Genomic DNA, 21010 nt, shown 5'->3' with positions numbered 1-21010 from the left:
TTTCCCCCCTCCCTATAAGCTTCTTTATATTGCACTTATCTTCACTCAAGCCTGAGGTGAGTTTGGTTGGGATAGAGAGGGGCTAAGGCCTAGAAGAAATGCAGTAAATGTCCTGCAGCAGCAGGAGAAAATGCATGTGTGTATGACAGGTATATAGGGGAAGGAGGGAGAGAGAAGGGAAAAGCAGCCTGCTATCTAGCTGGAAGGGATTAGCAGTTGCACATCATGAGGTGTACAACCTACTGCTGATTTTTCTTTTTAAGGGAGAAGTAAGACTTGATTTGTATAGATAGTTTTGCAATACCTCTAAGAAAGCTGATGTGCAAGCACACGCTGCTTTCTGTAACCTTTATCTCTTTGTAACAAAATCCAGTTCGTATCAGATTTCCTCAAATTACTAAGCAATTGGAGATCTTTCTGACTGCAAATTGTGCTAAGTATATTCCCTAAGGAAGGGAAGAATATTTGTTGTGGACTCAGATTTACTGAATATGTCTACTACTTGTTTCATAGGAAACGCGATTGAATCATCGTACAATGCATCCCCAGTTACATGGTACTAAAGCAGTACTGGCTGCTGTTACCAGAGGCTTTAAGGTTATACATCATTAGTTCTAGTTAAATCTGAGGCATCTGTGAGGCTCTGAGATACAAGGACCCTTCTGTTCACTCAGACTGGCTGAACATCTTCAAGAGAAATAAGCACAAGTGGTACTTTTAAAATTAAGTTGTTGATTAAAAAAAAGTGAACAGACCATGAACTAGCCTGTGCTTCAATCTATTAGTTATCATAGTATTTGAGTGCCTAATGGGCCGTTTAATTTGCTCTTAACTGGACAGACGCTAGAAGAGCTATTACATGCAAGATGGATCGCTTGCTACAACGTACAAGGTATTTGATGCTGACCACCTTTACAGAGAGTTTAAGAACCTAACTGAAAAGCTTACACAAAGGTTATGCTTTGTTACTTGGTAACCGTCATACCAAGACTGTCAAGCTAAACCACAAATTTTTCTCAATGTTTTAAAATCTCTTAAGGAATATCTTTAAGATTTGCCACCCAGTGCACCTCTCGGTCTCTGTTTTGTGCTTAGATGTCAAACCGCATCACGATTAAAATTAGTAAAACTAATCCTTGGTATCTTACCAAAAACTCTTCACACGAGAAGTTGCACTGTGCTGCTTGCACCTCTGCGGCCCTTCCCTTCTGAAGTGAGTGAAACGGGCTACGAGCCCGCCTGAGGAATCCTGCCTCCTGGGGCTGAGTGGGAGATGGTTTATCTACGGCAGTTGAGTAGCAACCGCCTCCACAGGGTTCAGGCTGGGCTCGGCGCCTGCCTCACCCGGGGCCTTCCCGGGGGAAGAGGCAGAGCGCCCCTCCGGAGCGCGTGCTTTCGGGCCCGTTAAAGACTTTCCTAAGGACTTCTTTTTTTTTTTTTTCAGTCAGAACAACTCGTCTCCGTTCGTGGAAAATCCCCCCGAGGGCTCGGAAGCGCCTAACGGGCCCCCTTCCCGCCTCCTCCCCTCAGCGAGCGCGGGAGCGCCGCTCGCCTCAGGAGCCCGCCCGCCGCCGTGCGCGCGGGTCCCGCACTGCGCCTGCTCCGAGCTAACGGTCTGCGGGGGGGGGGCGCAGCCCGGCCAAGCCCCGCCCGTCCGCTCCCGGTCTGCGCATGCGTTGTGGCCGGCGGGAGGGGCGGGGCTGGGGCGCGGCGCCGCCCCGCTGTCGGCTGCGGTGGCCGCCTCGGCTGCGGCCGGCGGGAGGGAGGCGGTGGAAGATGGCGGCGGCCGCGGCGGCGGCGCTGCGGGCCTGGTTCTGGAATGAGCGGTTCTGGCTGCCGCACAACGTGACGTGGGCGGACCTGGCCGGGGAGCCGGGCCCGCCGGGTAGCGGGCTGCAGTACCCGCGGGCGGGACACGTCCTCTCCGCCTTCCCGCTGGCGCTCGGTATCTTCACCGTGCGGTTGCTTTTCGAGAGGTAAGAGCGGGACTGCCCCCGCCGCCGGGCGCCTCCGGTGCCGCGGGGCCCTTGGGCGGCGGAGGCGGCCGGTGTCTCTTAGCAACGGGCTGCGGAGAGCGGCGGGCGGCCGCGGGGCCGGAGGCGCGGCGGGCCGGGCCCCCCGCGCGCCCCTCGGGCAGCGCCGAGGCCTTCCGCGGAGGCCGGGGCGGGCTCTCCGCCTGCGGCATCTCCCGAGGCTCGTTTTGTGTGGAAAGGGAATATTGTGTAACCCTGCAACACCTCTCCCGGGAGCCGCTCGGTGTCTGTCGCGACATACGCAAGCCCGTCGGGCTCCTCTCTCCCTTGGTTTTGGATGCCCAGAGGCTCCTCCGGAGCTAGCGGTACCTCGTCCTGAGGCAGCGCAGGGAAAAAGCCTGGGGGATTCACTTTTATTTCTCCTCCTGTCCAGGAGAGCCGCGGCCGGGAGAGGGAGGGACAGTTGCGGGTGGTTTGCGTGTGTTGCTGATCTCTGCCTTTGTTGTGCTTTCCTTGCGAGTTCCTGGATGAGGAAACAGAACTTGTTCACATGGCCTGGGATATTATTAACCAACTTGTGGATCCCCCGCATCTCTGACGCGATGAGAGTGCGTGCAGATCGTCGTATCTGCCCCAAAACAGGTGTAACACAGTACTTCTCATTTACTTGAGCACCCATAAACATGATATTAACTCTTCCCCGGGGCAGAGGTTTATCCTTTCCGCGATGTGTATCTCTTACATCCACGCGCAGGGCATGCTGTGTGGCTGACAGAGATGCTAATGAGAAAAGCGGATTATTTAAGAAAACAGTTAGGTGAAGCAGCCCAAGACACCTTGTATTCCGTTCGAGTAGTTCATTAAAGATTGATTTAATCTTAAATTTCTCCACTGAAAGGACAGTAGTATTTCTAAAGCATGAAAAAAGCTGTAGGGCTAAATGGAGCGGGAATGGAGTTGGTTTTGTGGGTTTTCTGTAAGAAGTGTGGATTTACTTGAGCTTTCAGAAATCAGTAAGAGGGGGCTGGGTTAAAGTAAAAAGGTAGGCAAACTGTGGAGAGAAATGAGGCAGGCTAGCAGAGTAGGAGAGAAATTTGAGAGGCTCTTTTTTTCTCCATCTTATCTTTCTGCCCACCAGAAAAAAAAAAGCTTCAGGGAGCTACCGTTTGGTTCTGCACAGTTCAGACCAGTGCAGAGGACCCAGGAACACACGTGGCAGTGCCAAAATGTCATCTCAGCTTGCTGTGCTGGTCTTGGCCAAACGTTCACGCTTGCCAACAGACAAGGAAAGGAAGTCATGAGATAGAATGAAAGGGATATTGTAGGAAGGTGTCCTCACTTTCCAAGCGCGGTTTAGTCCAGGTATCTTAGCATGGGGAAGAAGTGCAGAAGATTCTCTTTTCTCTGGAGTGTGAGATGTGAGGAGAGATGCAGCGCATCCTGCTGCACCGAGTAACACCGTCCTTCTGATAGCAGTTACTTTATCCTGATAGTGTCTACCTGGTTTGTGAAGTTTCTTTTGCAGTGTTAATTTAGGGAAGTGTCAAATGACAAATTAAGCCCTCCACCTACACAGGAAAACCTAGAGACCTGTTTCCTGGGAGGGTGGTTGTTGGGGTTTTTTTTTTTTTGGCTGTCTGTTGTAGTGTGTCTCAATGGTGGTATCCTGCAGTGAAAGCAGATTGTGAGAGGAACATCCGGGGCAGTTTCTAGTGTGTTTATTTTAAAAGACCATATTTTTTAAGAAATGTTTTTCTCTTTCCTCCTGCCACTTTGAATATGTCATAAAAGTTCAGATTTGTCTTAATAAAATCCTGGTGTGCATATATCCTTATTCAAGCTTTGGGGATGATTGTGTCAGATGTCTTCCTTGCCACACAACTGGCAGCTGGACTTGATGACTCAGCACTTGAATTATATACTTGTGCAGCTTTTTTGTTTTAGCTTCTCTTCCTTTCTTTTCTCTTTTTGCTGTAGATCTTCAGCGTGAGGAAGTGCTTTTGTGACACTGACACCTGTAATGCTGACACATATTTCTGTTAGAGAATGCTCCTATAAATTAACCTTTGCATCACGATATTGGTAAAATATTCATTAGGCTGACTCTCTGTGGGAAATACGTGACTACAGAGAAAGGTGAAGTCCTGACTCGGTTGGGGGAGTGAATTTTTGTGCAGGCAAGATAAAGAAGGACTTCTGCCCACAAGTTATGGTTCTTTTTTTTGTTTGGGTTTTTTTTTTTTCCTTGGTTGTACTTGGTGTTATTTCTCCTTACACATCTTGCCCCACTGCAAGCACAGAAAAAATTCCCAGGTATCTGCAAAAACCTGGAGCCTGTTATTCATATGATGTGTTTATAATTACACAGGAAAGCCCTTCAGCACCAGATATACTTGCTACTCTACAGGTTTGAGGAAGGATCCGCAGCATCTTGTGCTCAAGCTGGGGGAGGAAGAAAAAAAAAGTTATTTTAGATGTTACTTCATCAGGTCTGTCTGAAAAATTAGGGACAATTGTGGAATGAGGTGGCTTTATCTTAACACAGTGAAACTGAGAGACTATAGAAAGACGAACTCTTGCTTTGAGTGCATACTTTATAAGTCTTACTGTTTTGCAGATCGTTCTTCCTTTTCGGAGGTCTAATAGGGAGCCACCAGACAAACTTGGATGTTCTATAAAGAAGGATTCTGCCTTTGGGTTTGAGAAGTACAATGTGCCTGAGAAATATTTGTTATAACGTATGAGTCTGTGTACTTGAAAACTGGTGTTGGTTTCAAAAGCAGTCTGTCTTAACCAACATGGAAAAAGGTAGCTTGGAAGGTATGACTGAAGCCAATGAGCAGGTACCTGTTCAGAAAAGTGTAATAGAAGTACTTAAGAGGTGATAATTCCTTGCTGGGAAGGTGTGGCAGTAAGTTGACCTTGTGAGTAGTTGCTGCAGTTAAGATTTATGTGGAATCATAAAATAATTTAGATTAAAAAGGACCTCTGTAAGTCACCTTGTCCAGTCCTCTCCCCAAAGCAAGGCCGATGCTTTAGTCAAGTTGGGTTGCTCATGGTCTTGTGCTTTTCAGTTTTGAATATCCCCAAGAATGGAAACTACTGTCTGGGCAGCTGGGTTTTTTGGTGCTTCACTGCTATTGCTATGCTGAATTTGTTCTCGGGGGGACACAGTGCAAAACTTGCGCATCTGACACTTATTCTGGCACCACAAAATGCCAGGGTTTTTAAGTGTGAGTTTTCCCTGATGAACACCTAAAGGAAAGAGCGTGTCGTCTTGGTATTTTTCTGGATTGATCATTCACTCTGTATTCCACCTGCAAGGTGGTAACTGGTGAAGGCAGTTGGGCCGTGGCTGCTCGGTGGACGCATGAGAGTGAGCCAGCCATGGCCAGCCCAGGTAGAAGCGCCTGGCGTGGCTAGCCGGGAAGCCCTGCGGAAGGACAGTTGTCATTTGCAGTTCCATTGTACGAAGCCATTACTTGCAGAGTTAGAGAAACTGCGTTACGGCGTTGGGTTAGACTTCCTTAAAAGTAATGAAATCCATTGCTGCCATCCTTTTCCTTCCTCTTTCTGGGACTGGGACTACCTCCCTCGCCTCCATTGTTGTGACTTGTCTGTTTATTTTCATGTCTGTCTGCTTCTGTGCACCTAGAAATGTTTGTGGGTTTTCTTCTGGTTTGCTCTTTGGTCACACGCATGCTTGACTGAGTAACTTGTGTCCTGTGCTCTAGCTGTGGCCTGGGGATTACTCTTGATTCCCCCCCCGATTTCTGGAAGCATCTGTATTTTTTCTCTAAGCCTGCTAGTGAAGGAAGCCTACTATTCAGGAAGAGCTTCTTACAAAATTTTGAATTTGGGGGTGTGTGTGTGTTTATTTTTGCAATTTTCAGATCCCAAAGTGAATTATTTCTGCATCTTTTTTTTTCTGAGGAGATGCTGTTTCTTCTTTCCTTGATGCTTCAGGTTTTGAAGTCTAGAATAATGCCAAAACTTTGTATGAATCACCTAGAGCTTTCTTAACCATTCTTTCTCTTCCTTATGTGTTCTTAAAATAAAAGCAGCTCTCCCGAACAATAAATTAATTGAATGTGCAGATTTTTAGATGTTTCAGGTTTCCTCTCTTATGTGAGGAAACTGACCCAGACTGAGTATCTTCAGGCCAGGATTTTTTTTTTAATAGAGCTGTAAGTACTGTAAGTACTGTGTCCCAGCAAATGAAATAAAAATCTTTGGCATCCTGCGATTGCATGTGTCTACTTCTTTGCTGCTGTTGTGGTATATCCTGTAGGAAAGAAGAGTATAAAGATGTACACTTTTATGGGGGTCTAGCCAAATGTTTCATAACATCAGAACATGAGTTCTGGCTGGTGGTCTGTATTACAGAGGAAGCAGTGAGCCTTTTGAGCCAAGCTAAAAGGAAATAAAGGAAATAACCCTTTTTTTTTTTTTTTTAAAGCTATGACTGCTGAAATGAACAGGACATATGGAGAAGTGGGGTAGGACAGTGAAACCTGGGGCCACAGCGGCTATTACATGTTTAGTATTTTCTGAGAGCAGGGGAGTTCCTTTGGGATTAGTCACGAACTGATCTGTAATTTCTCAAAGGGAAAACCCCACAACCTGTGTCTGTTCTTAAACACAGCCATAGTTATTTGTTACTGAAGTACTAACAGTGTACTCCCACGAATGGTTGCTGTTGGAATACTTGGAGTTGTGATTCTCCTGAATTTTAATCTCTCCTTTAAAACACAAGGAGAAACAGTAACAAATGTAGTGGTTGGAAAAAGCAGCGTTTTCTGCTTGATGGCACTCTGAGCCTGCTAACTGCAATACATACATGTAATTTGTTGTCTTCAGTTGTCTCTGAAACAATCTCTGTTTCAAAGCAAAATAGATTTAATGATGCAAATGTTAGGTCCTTTACAAAATTGGTTTTGAGAAACAGGTTAATTGCTCACTCTCTCAGAATGATTGATTAAAAAAAAATCATAGCCACTCCTTGAAACCCCCCGTTTCCCACCAACGGGAGAGAAAACAATTCACGTGTTCAGGTGGCACGTGAATATGCGTTTTTCCATAGAATCCTGTGCCCACTTTGACACAAAGGTACAGCAAAGCCTAATAACTTTTGAACATCTATATATTAATTTTAGTGGCAAAGCCAGGCTTTGTTTTCAGAGTGTCTGTGCTATAAAATTCACAAAACATTAGATCAGCTTTTGGAATATGCAGTGCATATAGGACTGAGATACTGACGTCTTGGGGCTTTCAGACCGAGTGACTTGTTAAGTCTTCCTCACTCTCCTGAAGGAAACAAACCACTTTGTTTTTCCCAAAGACAAAAAAAAAAAAAAAAACCAAACAAAAAAACCCACTGTGTGTCTTTTAGGAGCTGTCTCACTTGATCTTCCCTTTTTTCTGAGCTATGTGACACCAAGGTGCATTCTGGAAATAAGGCGTTTTGTTTAAAGGGCTCCAAGGGCTCTGGCATTTATGTTTGCAGAGGCCTCCTCTTAGCAATCTATTATTTTATTTCGGGGTAATGAGAATCACCCTGGGGGAACACATTCTGATCCTTACCAGCCAAGGATGTTAAGATTTAATTTTTCACTTCAGATGTCTGTGCTGTCTGCCATTACCATTTGGTATCACTTCACCTGTGAAGTGTCTTTAAGCAAAGCGAGTGGAGATCTTCAAAAGCTTTTTGGATAGGTTTTGCACTTGGTGAAATGTCAGAGTCCTTGTTATTTAGGCAGAGGACGGAAACAGATATCTTGTTTTAATCTAGCTCTTTCTTCGGAACTCTTTCAGGTTTATTGCTAGGCCGTGTGCCATAAACCTTGGCATTCAAGACAGTGGACCTCACAGAGCCCAGCCCAATGCAATTTTAGAGAAAGTGTTTACATCTATCACTAAGGTAAGTCATGCTTCAAATTTCTTAGAAATGGAGGCCTATAAGTATGGGGGGGGCTTTTTGCTTCCACACTTCTAGTTTGAGAGAAGTGCACTTCACTCTGTGCGTGCACATCAAGTGTGCTCTTCCTTATTTTACTTTGCCTCTGGCATGTCCTTCCTGTAGCAAAGTAAATTCTCTTTATGGCTGACCTATGCTTTTGTGCACAGAAGAATCTTGGTTTTGTTTGTTTGGTGTGGTTTTTTTTTTTAATTAAAAAGTGTTCTCTTTTTAGAAAGGCTTCTTTCTTTAGTTCCCTGTCTTTGTCCAAATTGTAACAGGTGGTAATTCTTGGTTTAATAAAAAATTTCCCAGTATCTTTCCCTTTCTATTGTAAAAGTGCTGCTCTTTTCCTTGACATCTCTTCCTTTGCTGGTTTCATTGGCCAGTTGTGTGAATGCCTTCCTCTTACTTTTGCTCTCTACTGTGGAACTGGACAACAGCTGTCACGGTGGAAGTCAGCTATTTAAGGGAAGCGTTCCATCAATGGAAGTGTGCCCTGATAAAGGGGGGGGGTGTTTAACGTTGACAGTAGGTGTTTCTTCCGATTGTTTCATGGCGTTTCTTTCACTTAAGCTGACAGTGCTCCGTTGCTCCAGAATTACAGAATTCCACACTGTCTCTACTCTGTTGAATGCTGCCAGTGAAATCCATAGTCAGCACGATAGATTTTCATTAAAGATAATGAAATGGAAGGCTTTATGTTCTGATTTGGTGATGCTGAACTTCATTCTGAGCTGAGTAGATAAAGTGCTCGGGGAATGGAAGGGAAATTCTATAAAACCTTACTAAAACTCGTCTCATGGGAACATTGAAGTTTTGAGGTATTTGAAATGACATGTGAGCTGAGAAGTCCCTATGATTTGATGTTGGAGGACTTTTATGTAGGGGGTGTCCTTGAAATTAATGTTTAGAAAACCCATGAGGACGCACACTGTGCAAAATATATCTAGCTTATGAAAACAGCTGCGTTTAACTGTACCAGGCGGCTTGTGTCTGCTGTTGGATGTGGAGGACCAGAATGTGGGGTGGCACTGATGCAGGGGAAAGATGTCATTGCTGTTCTGAAATCGGAGCTCTGTCAATTCTCCTTTGAGGCAGGCTCACTTCCAATGCAGAAGTGTCAGGTAGCCCGACCCGTTAAAGCCTAGTGAAGTGCAGAGAGATCCGGTTGTGATGGAATTATAGCAAAGTCATGCTCTCATAATTGAAAATCAAGTGACAGATGATTTTGCTTTTCAGTTGAACAGTCTTGTGACTCTTTATGAAATCCGCATTCTGCATAGTTTTTTGGGCTTGTCTGTAACTCAAGTAGTAAAATGTGTTTATCATCTTTCAGTTGTAAGAGCTCCCTGGCAGAGCTTGTTTAAAGGACACTGGTCTGAAACTAACGTGCCTTATCTCACCACTGGGCCATTTTAGAGGTAGTTATCAGGTTTTGTTCGCTTTGTCTCTTATAAATTCATTTGTGTCATTTTTCAACCAGCTAAACTGCCAGTAGAGTTTCCAGTCAGAGAACAGTGATACGTTCTTTATTGTACAATTATTTCAGTTTTCAAGTTTAACTTGCTTTATAAACTTTGATAACAGAAATAACGCCATCTCTGCAATGCCCTTTTGGAATATACAAATATCTAGTGTGTTAAACCAACTCTTACTTGAAAGTTTCCCTAAACTTGCAGTGAGTAGCAACCCTTAAATGTATTCAGCTTTAATCTTCCTGAGTCATGGGCTGTTTGAATTGATGTGCAAGTTTTAACAGGTAGGACAGGACATTTTAAAAGCTCCTCGCCCCAAATTAAGAAACAGAACAATTGCATTCTTTGTCATAATGTGCTGTCAAATGACAAAATAGATGAGGAAATATTAAATCAAAAGCATTCTGAATAATTAAGTAATTAGTAGCTTATGAAGGTTAAACTTGAATGAACATTTGTGGCAATGGGTTCCTGCTTCTAGTCTATATGTAGCACCTTCCTAGTATGGATTTTTTGTTACCTGTGCATCATTTCTATCATAATACAGAGGGGATCTCAGACTGCAAGTAGGTTGAGAGGTCGGAGAAATGACATTTGTTTCATTTTCCTTCAGTCTCCAGATGGAAAAAGGTTAGAAGGCTTGTCAAAGCAGCTAGACTGGGATGTTCGAAAGATCCAGCGCTGGTTTCGTCATCGGAGGAACCAGGACAAACCCACCACCCTCACTAAATTTTGTGAGAGCATGTATGTTTGTGCAGAGGCCAAGATGTGGCTTCATCTTAAAGCTCCAGCTGTATGTTCTCTTCTCTAACTGAAACTGTGGTCAGCTGCTCATTTAAACTAGTGACTTGGGGTTGGCTGGTGAAAGATAAATTCTCCTATAAGCAAATGAAGGAAGCTAGGAGGGCTTTTTAAAATTCAGCATTCTGAAATATTTTGTGTACGTACATGAGAGACCAGAACACATATACAGGAGTTACTCCTGTCAACAACGAGCAGCTTCAGATAGCGGACCAGGTCCTTACTGCAAACATAGCACTGCAGCGCGTGTGTGCACGTATGCACATGCGTGTGCACAGCTTGAGTTAATTACGCTGAAGACAAGTCTGCTGCCTGCCCAGTTATGTCGTAGAGCAGCGTTTCTTCCCAGACAGAATGACCTTGTGGCTTACACAAGGGTGTATATACTTTTATACAGACACTTCTTGGATTCCTCTCCTTTTCATTTCAGTTCATTCTTTTGTTCTTTGTTTCTTTCTGAATGCTTGCAGTTACCTCTGTTAGTGTAGTAGCATCTGAATATTTTTTCCTGACTTGTTATTTCTTCTGTGCTCGTTTCTTTCCTTTCCAGTAACTTTCTTCACATTAATTCTTCCCCCCAGTATGGTTTTGTCTACTTAAAGCCACAAGGTAAGAGGGACAAATATATATACTAGGATACCTTCTAGATAACAATGACTTATCTTGTTGTTATCTTGTTATTGTCTGTTAAAGCGTATGGATGATGCATATTCACTCTGAGCTTTATTTCAAACTTGGCGGTTGATACAAACTCGTGTGTGGTGTGAAACTCTTAAATAGGTTTATCCTTACGTGAAATATTTACAAATGAAGGATTACTGTTTGGTGGGTGAAAGCTTTTCAGGTATCAGAATTGGGCTTTTTCACAGTTGTTCCAGTTTTTGTTACAAATGTTAACCAGAAGCTATTTCTATTTCATAAGCTTAATTTTTGCTTCTTTTTTTTAGGTGGAGATTTACATTTTATTTAAGTATATTTTTTTATGGAATCAGGTTTCTCTGGACGGTGAGTTGATCTGTCATCCCCCCCACCTTGCTGTTCTGTGTGACATGCGGCTGGGTTACAGCTGTCCTGCTGAAATACAGGGGGTTTGACCCTCCGGTGTCACTTCTTGCATGCTTGCACCTAGCTTAAAACAAGGGGGCGTAGCTGTTATAGTCATCTTTATGTTCCCTTATTTGAGATCCTGGGGTTTCTGTTTAAGGACCTTCTTTACACTACAGGAAAGCTTCTGTACAGATCTGTCATAATTAAAATATTAGAAACTTATTTGTCCTGTTACCTCAGAATGGGGCAGAACTGGGGTTTGTTTTGGTTTTGGCTTTTTGGGGATTTTGTTGTGGGTTTTTTTTTTTTTGCTGTGGAAACTGCATTTTTTTTTTCTCTCATCCCCTTCTTGAAGGAATACAGATTCATCTCTGGGTCTTTATTAGAGCTGTATGATTATTCTTTGAATTTCCATCACAGTATAACTTGCCTTTGACTGCAGAAAGAATATTTTGAATCACTAGGATGGTTTACAATAACTTGAGCTTGACTGGGACAATCAAGATGAAATTTCAGCGAAACAGTACTGTAGTGGTCAACTGCCTTAGATGATAGGGAAGAAAAAACCCAGTAGAATAATAACTTACCTTTTCCCCTTTAGGCGCCCTGGTTTTGGGACACACGACAGTGCTGGTACAACTACCCTTTTCAGGTAGGAGATAAGCACTTACTAGATTCCAACTTTCTGCACACTTTTAGGTTTTATTTTCTGTTGATGATAGCAGATTGCAACTCAGTAGACTTGAGCACATCTCGTTATTCTGCGGGGTGGCTGCTGCACAGGCTGCAACCTGGTAAGCGTTCTAGTGAGTGAATGGCCGTCCCTTTTGGAAGGCACAAAGACGGCATTTACTCTTCTTGTCTTCAGATCCTGGTTGGGTTTGTCAACAGCAGCGTTTCCTCAGGTAGAACTGACTCAGTTCATATTCATTTTATGTTTACTTGCTGCTGAGATTATTAGAAGTTAAAAAAAATGCATAAAATTATACTGGTAACTTAGTATTTTCATTATGCAGCAAGTATGACCGTACAGAGGGCAACCAGTGCATTTCACTGCCTGGTTTTCCTAATCCAAGAGGCTGCAGTATGAGTTGTAAATATTGACAAGGGAATCTTACTCCTTTTGAATAAAGCTCAAACACTGAAATATGTTTGTGTGACTAAGCGTAGAGTAAGATGTACGTTGCTTAAGCTTGTTTTTACTAAACCTTAATTCTGGATCTTTTAACTTATGCGTCAGCATTCTGGAGGAACAGAGTGGGATGGGAAGGAAAATGTCGATTTTAAGGCAAATTTTAAAGTACTTTTGTCCTTTAACTGTGCTATCTTTGTTTGTTTTCCAGCCTCTAACATCCAGGCTTTATTATTACTATATCTTGGAGCTGGCCTTCTATTGGTCTCTCATGTTTTCTCAGTTTACAGACATTAAACGGAAGGTGAGATTAACCAGAATTGCACTAACCACTTTGCTAAATAGATAGGACTAACAAAAAATGGGAGTGTGCCTGGCCAGTAAAGCTAAAGCATAGTAATAACTGTATTTTCTTCCTCATGCACATCTTTGCGTAGCCTGCCTCCTTCTGTAATCACTACCCAGTCCTGGGAAGAAGGGAGGAGCAAGCCTGATATGCAACCTGGTATATCCTTGAGAGTCCCCTTCACCTTCCAGGGGAAAGAAAAGAATCACTCAATACCTCCCAATAAAAAGTTATCAAATCATTGCGTAAAAAGAGATTTAATTAGAAGGCTTGCATGAAAACGTGAAAATGAGATGCTCAAAGCAGTACCTTGCTGAGCTGGGTTAGAAAATGGCAAGCGCTAAAGCAATAATAGATGTTTTTTTGAAAGTAATTTTTCATCTCTGTGCGTAGCAGAATGATGACTGGTCGCAATTGCCAGAACCTAATTCCGCTGTGCTGCGCTCTAGGATTTGGCTTGTTGTTGCTGTTGGAAAACAGTTCATAGTAAATCATGGTTTATTGCTTCTGTTATACAAGCTGCAAAGTAGCAAATTATCCCAATCCTTGGATTGACTGTTCAGAAAGAAAAGTTTGCCTGGGATTTTTTCTCTGTACTGAAATATCAGCAGGTGAGGCACTATCGAATGTCATGGAGCTGCAGAAAGGGAGTGACTAACAGCATCCATGATACTGTTGATAATGCTTAATTTTGTACTCTGACTTGAACAAAGCGGATTACGTTCCCCGCTGCGAGCATGGTAAGGTGCGGCGATGTGGAAGCGGCGTACCCAGAGGCCAGACCTGGAAACCGCCCCTGAATGTATGCGCATTGTAAATGTTTTTTTAATGAAGTGGCGTAGCTCTTGCTGTTGGGTTCTCTTGTGCTCTGTGCCTGCTATGCTCTGGCAGGCTTTTGCACACTGACAGCAGCAGCAGCAGCGTACTTAAAATTTGTGCCGAGAGCTGAAAGGACTAGCAACATGACTGTAAAACCAAAAGGAGCCAGAAATAAGAGCCGTGTGTTGTCCTGTCAATCTTCTCAGTGGGGTCTGCAGGTGTTCTTATCTGTACCTTGCATGGGTGTGCCAAAGAGACTGTGCTGTGCCTGCCTATGCAGAGTTCTGACTTCCCAGGAGCACAAATGCTGGGAGAGACCTTTCTGGAACCTTTAGCGATGACGGTTGATGATGTGTGATGAGCTGTGCCTTACATAAAGTGGAGTCAGAGTCTGAACTGAAGTAATCCTGTGACCCCAGTTAGTCAGTTTTGTGGCTCTGTTCCAAACCCTTGTAAGAGCCAAAGAGTCTTCATTTTTTTTTTTTTTTTTTTTTTAATTCTGTTTCCAGGACTTCCTGATCATGTTCGTCCATCATTTGGCTACAATTGGACTCATTACATTCTCTTACATGAATAATATGGTGCGGGTTGGAACTCTGGTGCTGTGCCTTCATGATGCATCAGATTTCCTTTTAGAGGTGAGTTTCCTTTCAAATCTTGGCATACCTAATGCTAGTGTGGTCTCAGGGGAGCAAGCTGACTTTTCCATTCTTGATAAACTGCATTAACTATGCCGTAAAACTTGTGCTGCTGATCCTGCCTTGTCAGCTTTTCCTCATAACTGCTTTAGAGCTGAGAATAATCCCTAAATGTTCCAAATGCCTTACAAATATGATGGCTTGAGGGCTTTTGAAGCTCTACAGCCTGGTAATTACATGAGTGCACAAAGGGAATAATAGTCTCGTGTTTCTCGTCTCTTTTAGGCTGCAAAGCTAGCCAATTATGCCAAGTACCAACGTCTCTGCGATGCTTTCTTCATGCTCTTTGGTGTCGTGTTCATTGTTACACGGTTGGGCATTTATCCTTTCTGGTAAGCACCTTGAGCTGTAAGGTCTTGGTTGTTCTTCAAATCCTTTAAGCAAGGCCTTTGTATTTAGACTTCTTGTAAGCATTCCAGCCTATACCTCAAGGCAGCCTGAAGTTGCAGACAGCCCACGGTTTGGAGCAGTGCGTTCAACTAGGCACATGAAGAAACCTCTCCACAGTCAGCTGAGGGAGTATGAGAAGTGACTAGAATCCTAATGCACAGCTGGCCCCTGTGCTCATACTGCAAAGTGATGACAGTGCTTACTAGCTGGAGCCAAGTCAGCCGGGATCTGCTCTGAAAGACTTGAAGGGCTGTTTGCTTCTCTTAAGAAGTTTTGGAAATAGTCACAAATGAGGCATGGTCTCTTGAGGCAAATTTGATTTTTGAGTATCTGGCTTAGTCATCGTTGCAGTTTCTGATTCTTATGACAGTCGTGTCCTTTCCTTGTGTCGTGACTGTTCAGAGCCTGAAATAGGCCTTATGTTTCTTGGGAGGTAAAACACTGGCTAAATGGCTTATAACTAATCATCCTATAATGAGATTCCCTCTCACCTCAGTGGGTCAGGCTTGGTGAGGTGGTTCTGTGGATGAGCTGTTATCCACTTCTTGTTCCTGTTGAGTGTGGTGAAAATTTGGTTACACCTGGTAATTACTCAGTTTATTTCAGTTTTACTGCATTTATGTATTTCCTAGGCAATGGACAGCTTGCATTCCCATTCTTTTTGGGTGCCTTGAACAGTAGGCAGAAACAATATTTACGCTTTGCTATCAGGGTTACAATTAAAGCTCTTGCCTGTTTTCTAGTAAATGCATCAAAGGAGTCTGGATAAGGAAGAGCTTTAATTCTTATGTCTTCATAGGCTCCTTCCAGTGACAGATGAGATAGCTGTCATTGGTTTTATTACTGTCGTCTGTCATGAGGTGATGCTCTTGCATCATGCTATTGCTCAGCAGTCCTGTAAATCTTTAATGTATTTTCCACTGGCTGTAATGTAATTCCTCACTTCTGCAGAGAAATCTGGCAAGCTTGCCAGGGCATTGCAGACCCTATGCTATTTCAGTTCACGCATATTCCCTTCCCTAATTAGTAGTATAAAACATCAGCAGATCTGTGGAATTGCATTTAATTCATCCGTAAACTGGGTGTTAGATGTTTCTGTAGCTGCATTTTGGGGCACTTGGGTTCTCCTTTGAAAGGCTTGTTTTTCTTTTCTTGTGAAATGTGAAAATCTATGTGAAATTAATGACTTCTTAAAGGTCTCTCCATACCTCTGCTTCATAAAATCTAAAGCGTTTATTAAATTACTTAAGTACTGGCAGTAACTCCCAGCGACAAGAGCGGCAAAACAGTAATGAAAGAAAGCACAAAGCCTTGTCCATAAAGCATTTTTTAGTCCTCCAGCTTGGCAGGAGGAATCTATAAAAATCAGAGGGAAGAGAATAGCGCACAGGGAGGGAGGCCGGCCTACTGGGAGCAAAATTCCTTCCTGATCTTTAAATATGGGTGAAGACTGCCCGAGTACGAATGTGTTAACGGTTGTTTTGGTGACCAGTGCAGCTTGACATCACTTCCTGTAAAGTTGTTATAAATGCTCATGCTTTTGAGAAGGAAATTGGCAGCAGATCTGTATGTGTAACCGAATTGCAGAACATTCACATCTTCTCCTGTTTGTTGCTCAGTTCAAATGTTTCTAATTAGCTTTAGTCTGTCTCCTGACTCTGGCAAGAGAGTAGCCGCATCGCTGCTCTGACAGGAGCAAAGCAACAGATGCTTAAATGAGATGCAAACAGTTGTGCATCTGGCCAGGCATCTTAATTTAGAGCTGGAAGCCATGTGACCAGCACAGTCGATCTGTAATGTGTTTCTGGATCTCTTTTAGGATTTTGAATACAACCCTGTTTGAAAGCTGGGAGTTGATTGGTCCCTATCCTTCATGGTGGCTATTCAACGGGCTTTTGATAACCTTGCAGTTCTTGCATATCATCTGGTCTTATCTCATCATTCGCACTGCCTACAAGGCCCTCGTGCGGGGAAAGGTAAGGTTGCTGGTGACTGTTTTGGGTCCTCTTTCCTACAAGCCCTGTTAAGCATTTGTGAGAAACTGGGCCCTTCAGTGAGGGCTGGTACTAGCTCTCGAGGGACTTGCACCAGGAGTGCTTTGTAGAACGGTAGGGGTTTTTTTAAACCTTGGTTGCCCTGCAGACTTGAGTTGCCGGGTGTATGCAAAGGCCAGGGGTGCTTTCCTCTTTGTTCTGGGAATGCAGGAAATAACACCATTTCCAGTACATTCAGATGTTGTAATAATAGCGGTGATGGCAGACTTACGTACTTCAGAGTGTAAGGTGGTAGTAGGCTCTTTTTTGAACAACCATATAGGATGTTTTCCAGATTTCCAGCTCCAGCTGGTTCTTGGGGTGTGATGGGGGTTATCTATCTTCTACTTGTTAGCGCTAACACAGGCTTCTGGCTGTCAGTGCAGGCCAGGCATTGAGCTGCAGCATGCAGAGGAGAAAGGGTTATCAGAAACGCAGGGGGGGTTGCTGGTTGCCACTGGGGTAATGGGATGCAGGGTCTAGCTTAGGAACCTGGGTATTCTGATTGTAATTTGCGTTGGGAGTCATAGGGAGAGGGAGGGTGAGACTACAGGAGCTGCTTAGCAACAGGTATCGCCCTAAGAGTGAACGATGCTGACTTCTGACTGCAACCTCGCTTGCAAGCAAAACTTCAGCTGAAGCAGCATGTGATGGGTCACACCAGTCTAGGAACTAACTTGACACCCAGCCTGTGCATCAAGAGAAGCCACTTCCTTTGCAGCTACCAGAGAGCAACAGCTGATTTCATAGCACAAGTGGGGTTTTTTTATCAGATATTTGGTATTCTGATCCGAGCTTCTCTCATGGCTCTACTTTATTTTGTGTTTGGCGTATTAGCTGCCCCTACGCATGGAATGTAACCTGGAAAAATATTTATATCATAGTTGTCTGTGGCAGTGATCGTTAGGGAAAGGCATGTTTCAGAGTATGCACATCATCTATCAATCTGTTCCCCACAGCTGCTACTGCAAATGTCTTATTTTCTGTCTGTGCAGCTGTTTCTGAATCCTGAGGTCTACATCTTTTTCCTTTCCTTGGTTCTCTCCTGTCCAGGTGACCTAAGCAGAGAAAGGACTCTAAGCTCTGTCTTCTTCATTCTTTTCTCCTTTTCTTTGTGCCAGATTGGAGCTGGACAGTTTCATCCTTTGCATGTAAGTGTGATCTGTCCTCCTGTTTGTTCACTGAAACACACCTGTGTCTGTGTCAAGGCTGAGACAGAAGCAAAGCGATGGTCTTGGGGCTTTGGATGGCTGGTGCTTTCTCTTAGGATGTTTCTTCCCCTGGTGATACAGTGCTGGTTCTGACAGTATGCTAAAATGGAGGTTTTTCCAAAGGTCAAAGCAGTGTCCTGGGGTTTGTTCTTATCTGCTGCCAGCTGGCTGAGTGACCTTCACCTTTCTGCTTTTATACACCCACAGAGACTCTGATGTCTGTCTTTAGTGCTCACTAACACTGTGCTGAGTGGAAGAGGACAGGAGAAATGCAAAGCTTTTTGCAAAAAGGAGTAGAACAGCCGCTTGTCCCCCCCAAATAATGGGAAAAATTTGAAGGGATTTCTGCTTCCTTCCAGTGACCGTTTGAACTTCCAACATAGCAGGAGAGTGGGGAAAGATATCAAAAGGTCTGGCAACAGACAGAAGCCAGAACATCCAACAGGCCTCTCAAAACCAATCCTGGAGATCATTAACTTTACCTGGCTTTCTGCCAGATCTTCAAAAACTTCCTGCTTGTTGCTGTTCGAAAGCCCTAACCCTGACTCGAAGCAAGCAGAGCAGAATGAAATCCTGAAATCCTCAGAAAGGTGCTAGCTGTGAAATGCTCGCACATCAAGTAAATGAGGGCTATTAGTTGCAGAGGCAGAAGCGTCGAGAGCCTGCCTTGGGGTGTGCAACGCGCGGGCCGTTCAGGCAGTCACTGCTCCACGCTGGTGAGTTTATGGCTCTGGCACCCCGCCGCCAACCAAGGCGCTTGTTTGCAATTAGGGCCGGGCTTAGGATCTCTTCCCTTCACCTTCTGGTGTGGTTGACTCTGCGGTGCTGGTACAGTGCCCTCCCGCGGCACTCGCAGCAGCCGGCAGCAAAGTGCGCCTGGAGCTGCTTCGAAAGCTTCTAAATCCCATGTACAAATCAAATTCAGCTGGATTTGCAGTCAGTCTTCTAATTAAAGGCATAACTCTGTAAAGCAAATCTAGACCTCTGGGCTGAGATGCTCCTGTTCCTGAACGGGTGTTTGCTGGATTAGATAGTTGTCTTTGTTCTACAGCCCACTGCACAGGCTTTTGCTTGTAAATGAGTTCTTCTGTGTGAGCCACAAGCTGCAAAAATGAGATGCCCTTTGTGCAAACAGTAATGTCATAAAAATAGCTGGTTAGCTCCCTGCAGGACAAAATGTTCTCTCTAAAACTGATATATACATGTCTTTTGGTTATCATACTCACTGATAATTATGGTGTGAGTAGTTTTTGATTCAAAACAAATTTGAAATTTGTTGTTTGGAAAAGCGGCCTTTAACCACTCTAGAATGCAGCTCTTGGAAGACAAGAACAACCAAAGATCTACAGTGTCCTCGGATCTGGTGAGAGGAGGGAAGAAAGCGTAGTGCTTTCACACATGCACGGAGTATTTGGAAAATGGAACTCGTCTTTCCAAATTCATTTTCAGTGTCTGTGTCTTGCATCCTGTATGCGATGACATGCTCGTCCTTGTGAGTTTGAAGTGATTCAGGATCAAATGTAGGATGTAAATGTAACGGACTGAAGCTGGTTATTCAGATGGACACACCCTTCTAACTGTTGTTTTCTGTGAGTTTTTCAACTTCCCTTCTCCCCTTTCCACTACCAAATCTCATTTGAAATGTTTAGGTATCAAAAGATGACCGCAGTGATGTAGAGAGCAGCTCTGAAGAGGAGGATGTGACTTCCAACAGCACAAAAGGAGTTCTCAGCACTTCGAGTAACGGCTCCAACCGCATCAATGGCCACGTGGCTAGTGGCCAGTGGGTGGAAGAGGAGTAAGGCTGTGGGTTGGCCTTGAGCAAACACGAACTTATCTTTAAATACCTAGATGTGTTGCGCTCCACATTCCCAAGTGATCTTTAATCAAGATACCCCTTCCCTAGAAACCTCCAGCAAATCTGAAATGGGCACAATCCAGACCAGTCAGAGGCTTTGCACAACAGAAGAGATAAAGCCAATGACTAGGGCAAAAACAAAGCTGCAGATTTCACTTTAAGCCATTTTGTACTTAAATCTTAGTCCCGTCGATATTTGTAAAGGTGTCTTGTTTGTGACAAACTGGTTTTTACGAGGATCAACTCAAAACAGAACAAGTTTGGACTAGGCTGGCTGCCGACCGCAGGAGGGTTACGGTGCCATTTCAGCGATGGTTTGCTCCAGTGCAGGATCAGCATCTCTCCTTGATGCACTCCAGAAGCCACTTAAGAGCACGGAGAACGCAGGGTCCCATGGTTCCCTGTCCAAGCTACCCTGGCTGTAGCAGAGACTCTTTTTCTCAGTCCTGCTGTGAGCGCTCTGGACTACAGCCAAGCTTTGAATTGGACTGCGCTACAACAGAAACGTTGTTCTAACTCGCCATCGGGGTGCTGTGGGCTAAGGAGGTTCTAGCTTACATCTCTGCTGTCACGAGGGACCAGGCCAGCGTTTTCTGCCTACTTTGGTGCTGCAAACCCCTCTGAAGTCTTGACTACAGCCTTCTGAAATGGGGGAGGGGGGTTGTTTATTGCCCCTGAGATAACTGTCACAATACTTGTCTTTTAATTTTTTTTTTTCCTGTTGCAAGTTGTGGTTTTGAAGATGTTTCTAAGCCTGCTGGAAACAGCTGTCCAAGCTTGGACTTGAGAGCTGTCCAGTACTGGTGGGCTGTTTTAACTTTCCACAGAATAAGGTGTTTCAGTCCTGTTTGTCTGTACTCTAAGCCAGACGGGAATGTTGTGGCTTGGATTTTGTAACTGGGTGAAAGAATCACTGGGCTGGAAAGGCAGCCGCACCAGAGGCTCTGCTTCTTCTTTTTTTTTTTTTACTAAATGGTACTTGGGGGCAAGGGAAGACCCGTGTGTCAATCATGAGCAGAATTTTGGAAACTTCCTGAGTTGTTACTGTTTTATACTATTGTTTACTCTTATCTATGATTAAAACATGCTTCAGAAACTTGGTTGACATGTTTCATCTTGAGAATCATAGAACAGAATTAGAGAATGCCCTGAGCTGGAAGGGACCCACAAGGACCATCGAGCCCAGCTCCTGTCCCTGCACAGGACACCCCCAAATTCACACCATGGCTCTGAGGGCCTTGTCCAAGTGTTTCCTGAATATTGCCAGG

General features: G+C 44.2%; 1 protein-coding gene and 1 long non-coding RNA gene across 2 annotated transcripts in view; one reads left to right on the top strand and one right to left on the bottom strand.

The window, feature by feature from the left end:
- Positions 1 to 1653, bottom strand: part of LOC142048736 (uncharacterized) — a 28200-nt gene extending 26547 nt beyond the window's left edge. The window contains exon 1 of the long non-coding RNA XR_012657522.1: positions 1149 to 1653. This is a non-coding gene — a long non-coding RNA (uncharacterized LOC142048736). The remainder of the gene's footprint in view (positions 1 to 1148) is intronic.
- Positions 1654 to 1689: 36 nt separating this feature from the next.
- On the top strand, positions 1690 to 20838 carry CERS5 (ceramide synthase 5). Its single transcript, XM_075075906.1, has 10 exons — positions 1690 to 1976; positions 7788 to 7893; positions 10021 to 10151; positions 11156 to 11213; positions 11857 to 11907; positions 12599 to 12691; positions 14062 to 14190; positions 14476 to 14582; positions 16460 to 16616; positions 19534 to 20838. Exons 1-10 carry the CDS (start codon positions 1777 to 1779, stop codon positions 19684 to 19686), a joined length of 1185 nt encoding a protein of 394 aa, XP_074932007.1. The 5' UTR covers positions 1690 to 1776; the 3' UTR covers positions 19687 to 20838.
- Positions 20839 to 21010: the final 172 nt, after the last annotated feature.

The sequence above is a fragment of the Phalacrocorax aristotelis genome, chromosome 26 (assembly GCF_949628215.1).
Source record: "Phalacrocorax aristotelis chromosome 26, bGulAri2.1, whole genome shotgun sequence".
Lineage (NCBI taxonomy): Eukaryota > Metazoa > Chordata > Aves > Suliformes > Phalacrocoracidae > Phalacrocorax > Phalacrocorax aristotelis.
The sequence above is the reverse complement of the archived record's forward strand: the minus strand, read 5'-3'. Positions and strand labels throughout refer to the sequence as shown.

What these genes read in the sequence shown, in the direction of transcription:
- CERS5 (XM_075075906.1), top strand. Translation starts at nt 1,777, where the DNA reads ATGGCGGCGGCCGCGGCGGCGGCGCTGCGGGCCTGGTTCTGGAATGAG. An exon ending in ACTAAATTTTGTGAGAGCAT is followed by an intron (nt 10,152 to 11,155) that starts GTATGTTTGTGC and finishes TCTTTTTTTTAG; the next exon opens with GTGGAGATTTACATTTTATT. An exon ending in GGTACAACTACCCTTTTCAG is followed by an intron (nt 11,908 to 12,598) that starts GTAGGAGATAAG and finishes TTTGTTTTCCAG; the next exon opens with CCTCTAACATCCAGGCTTTA.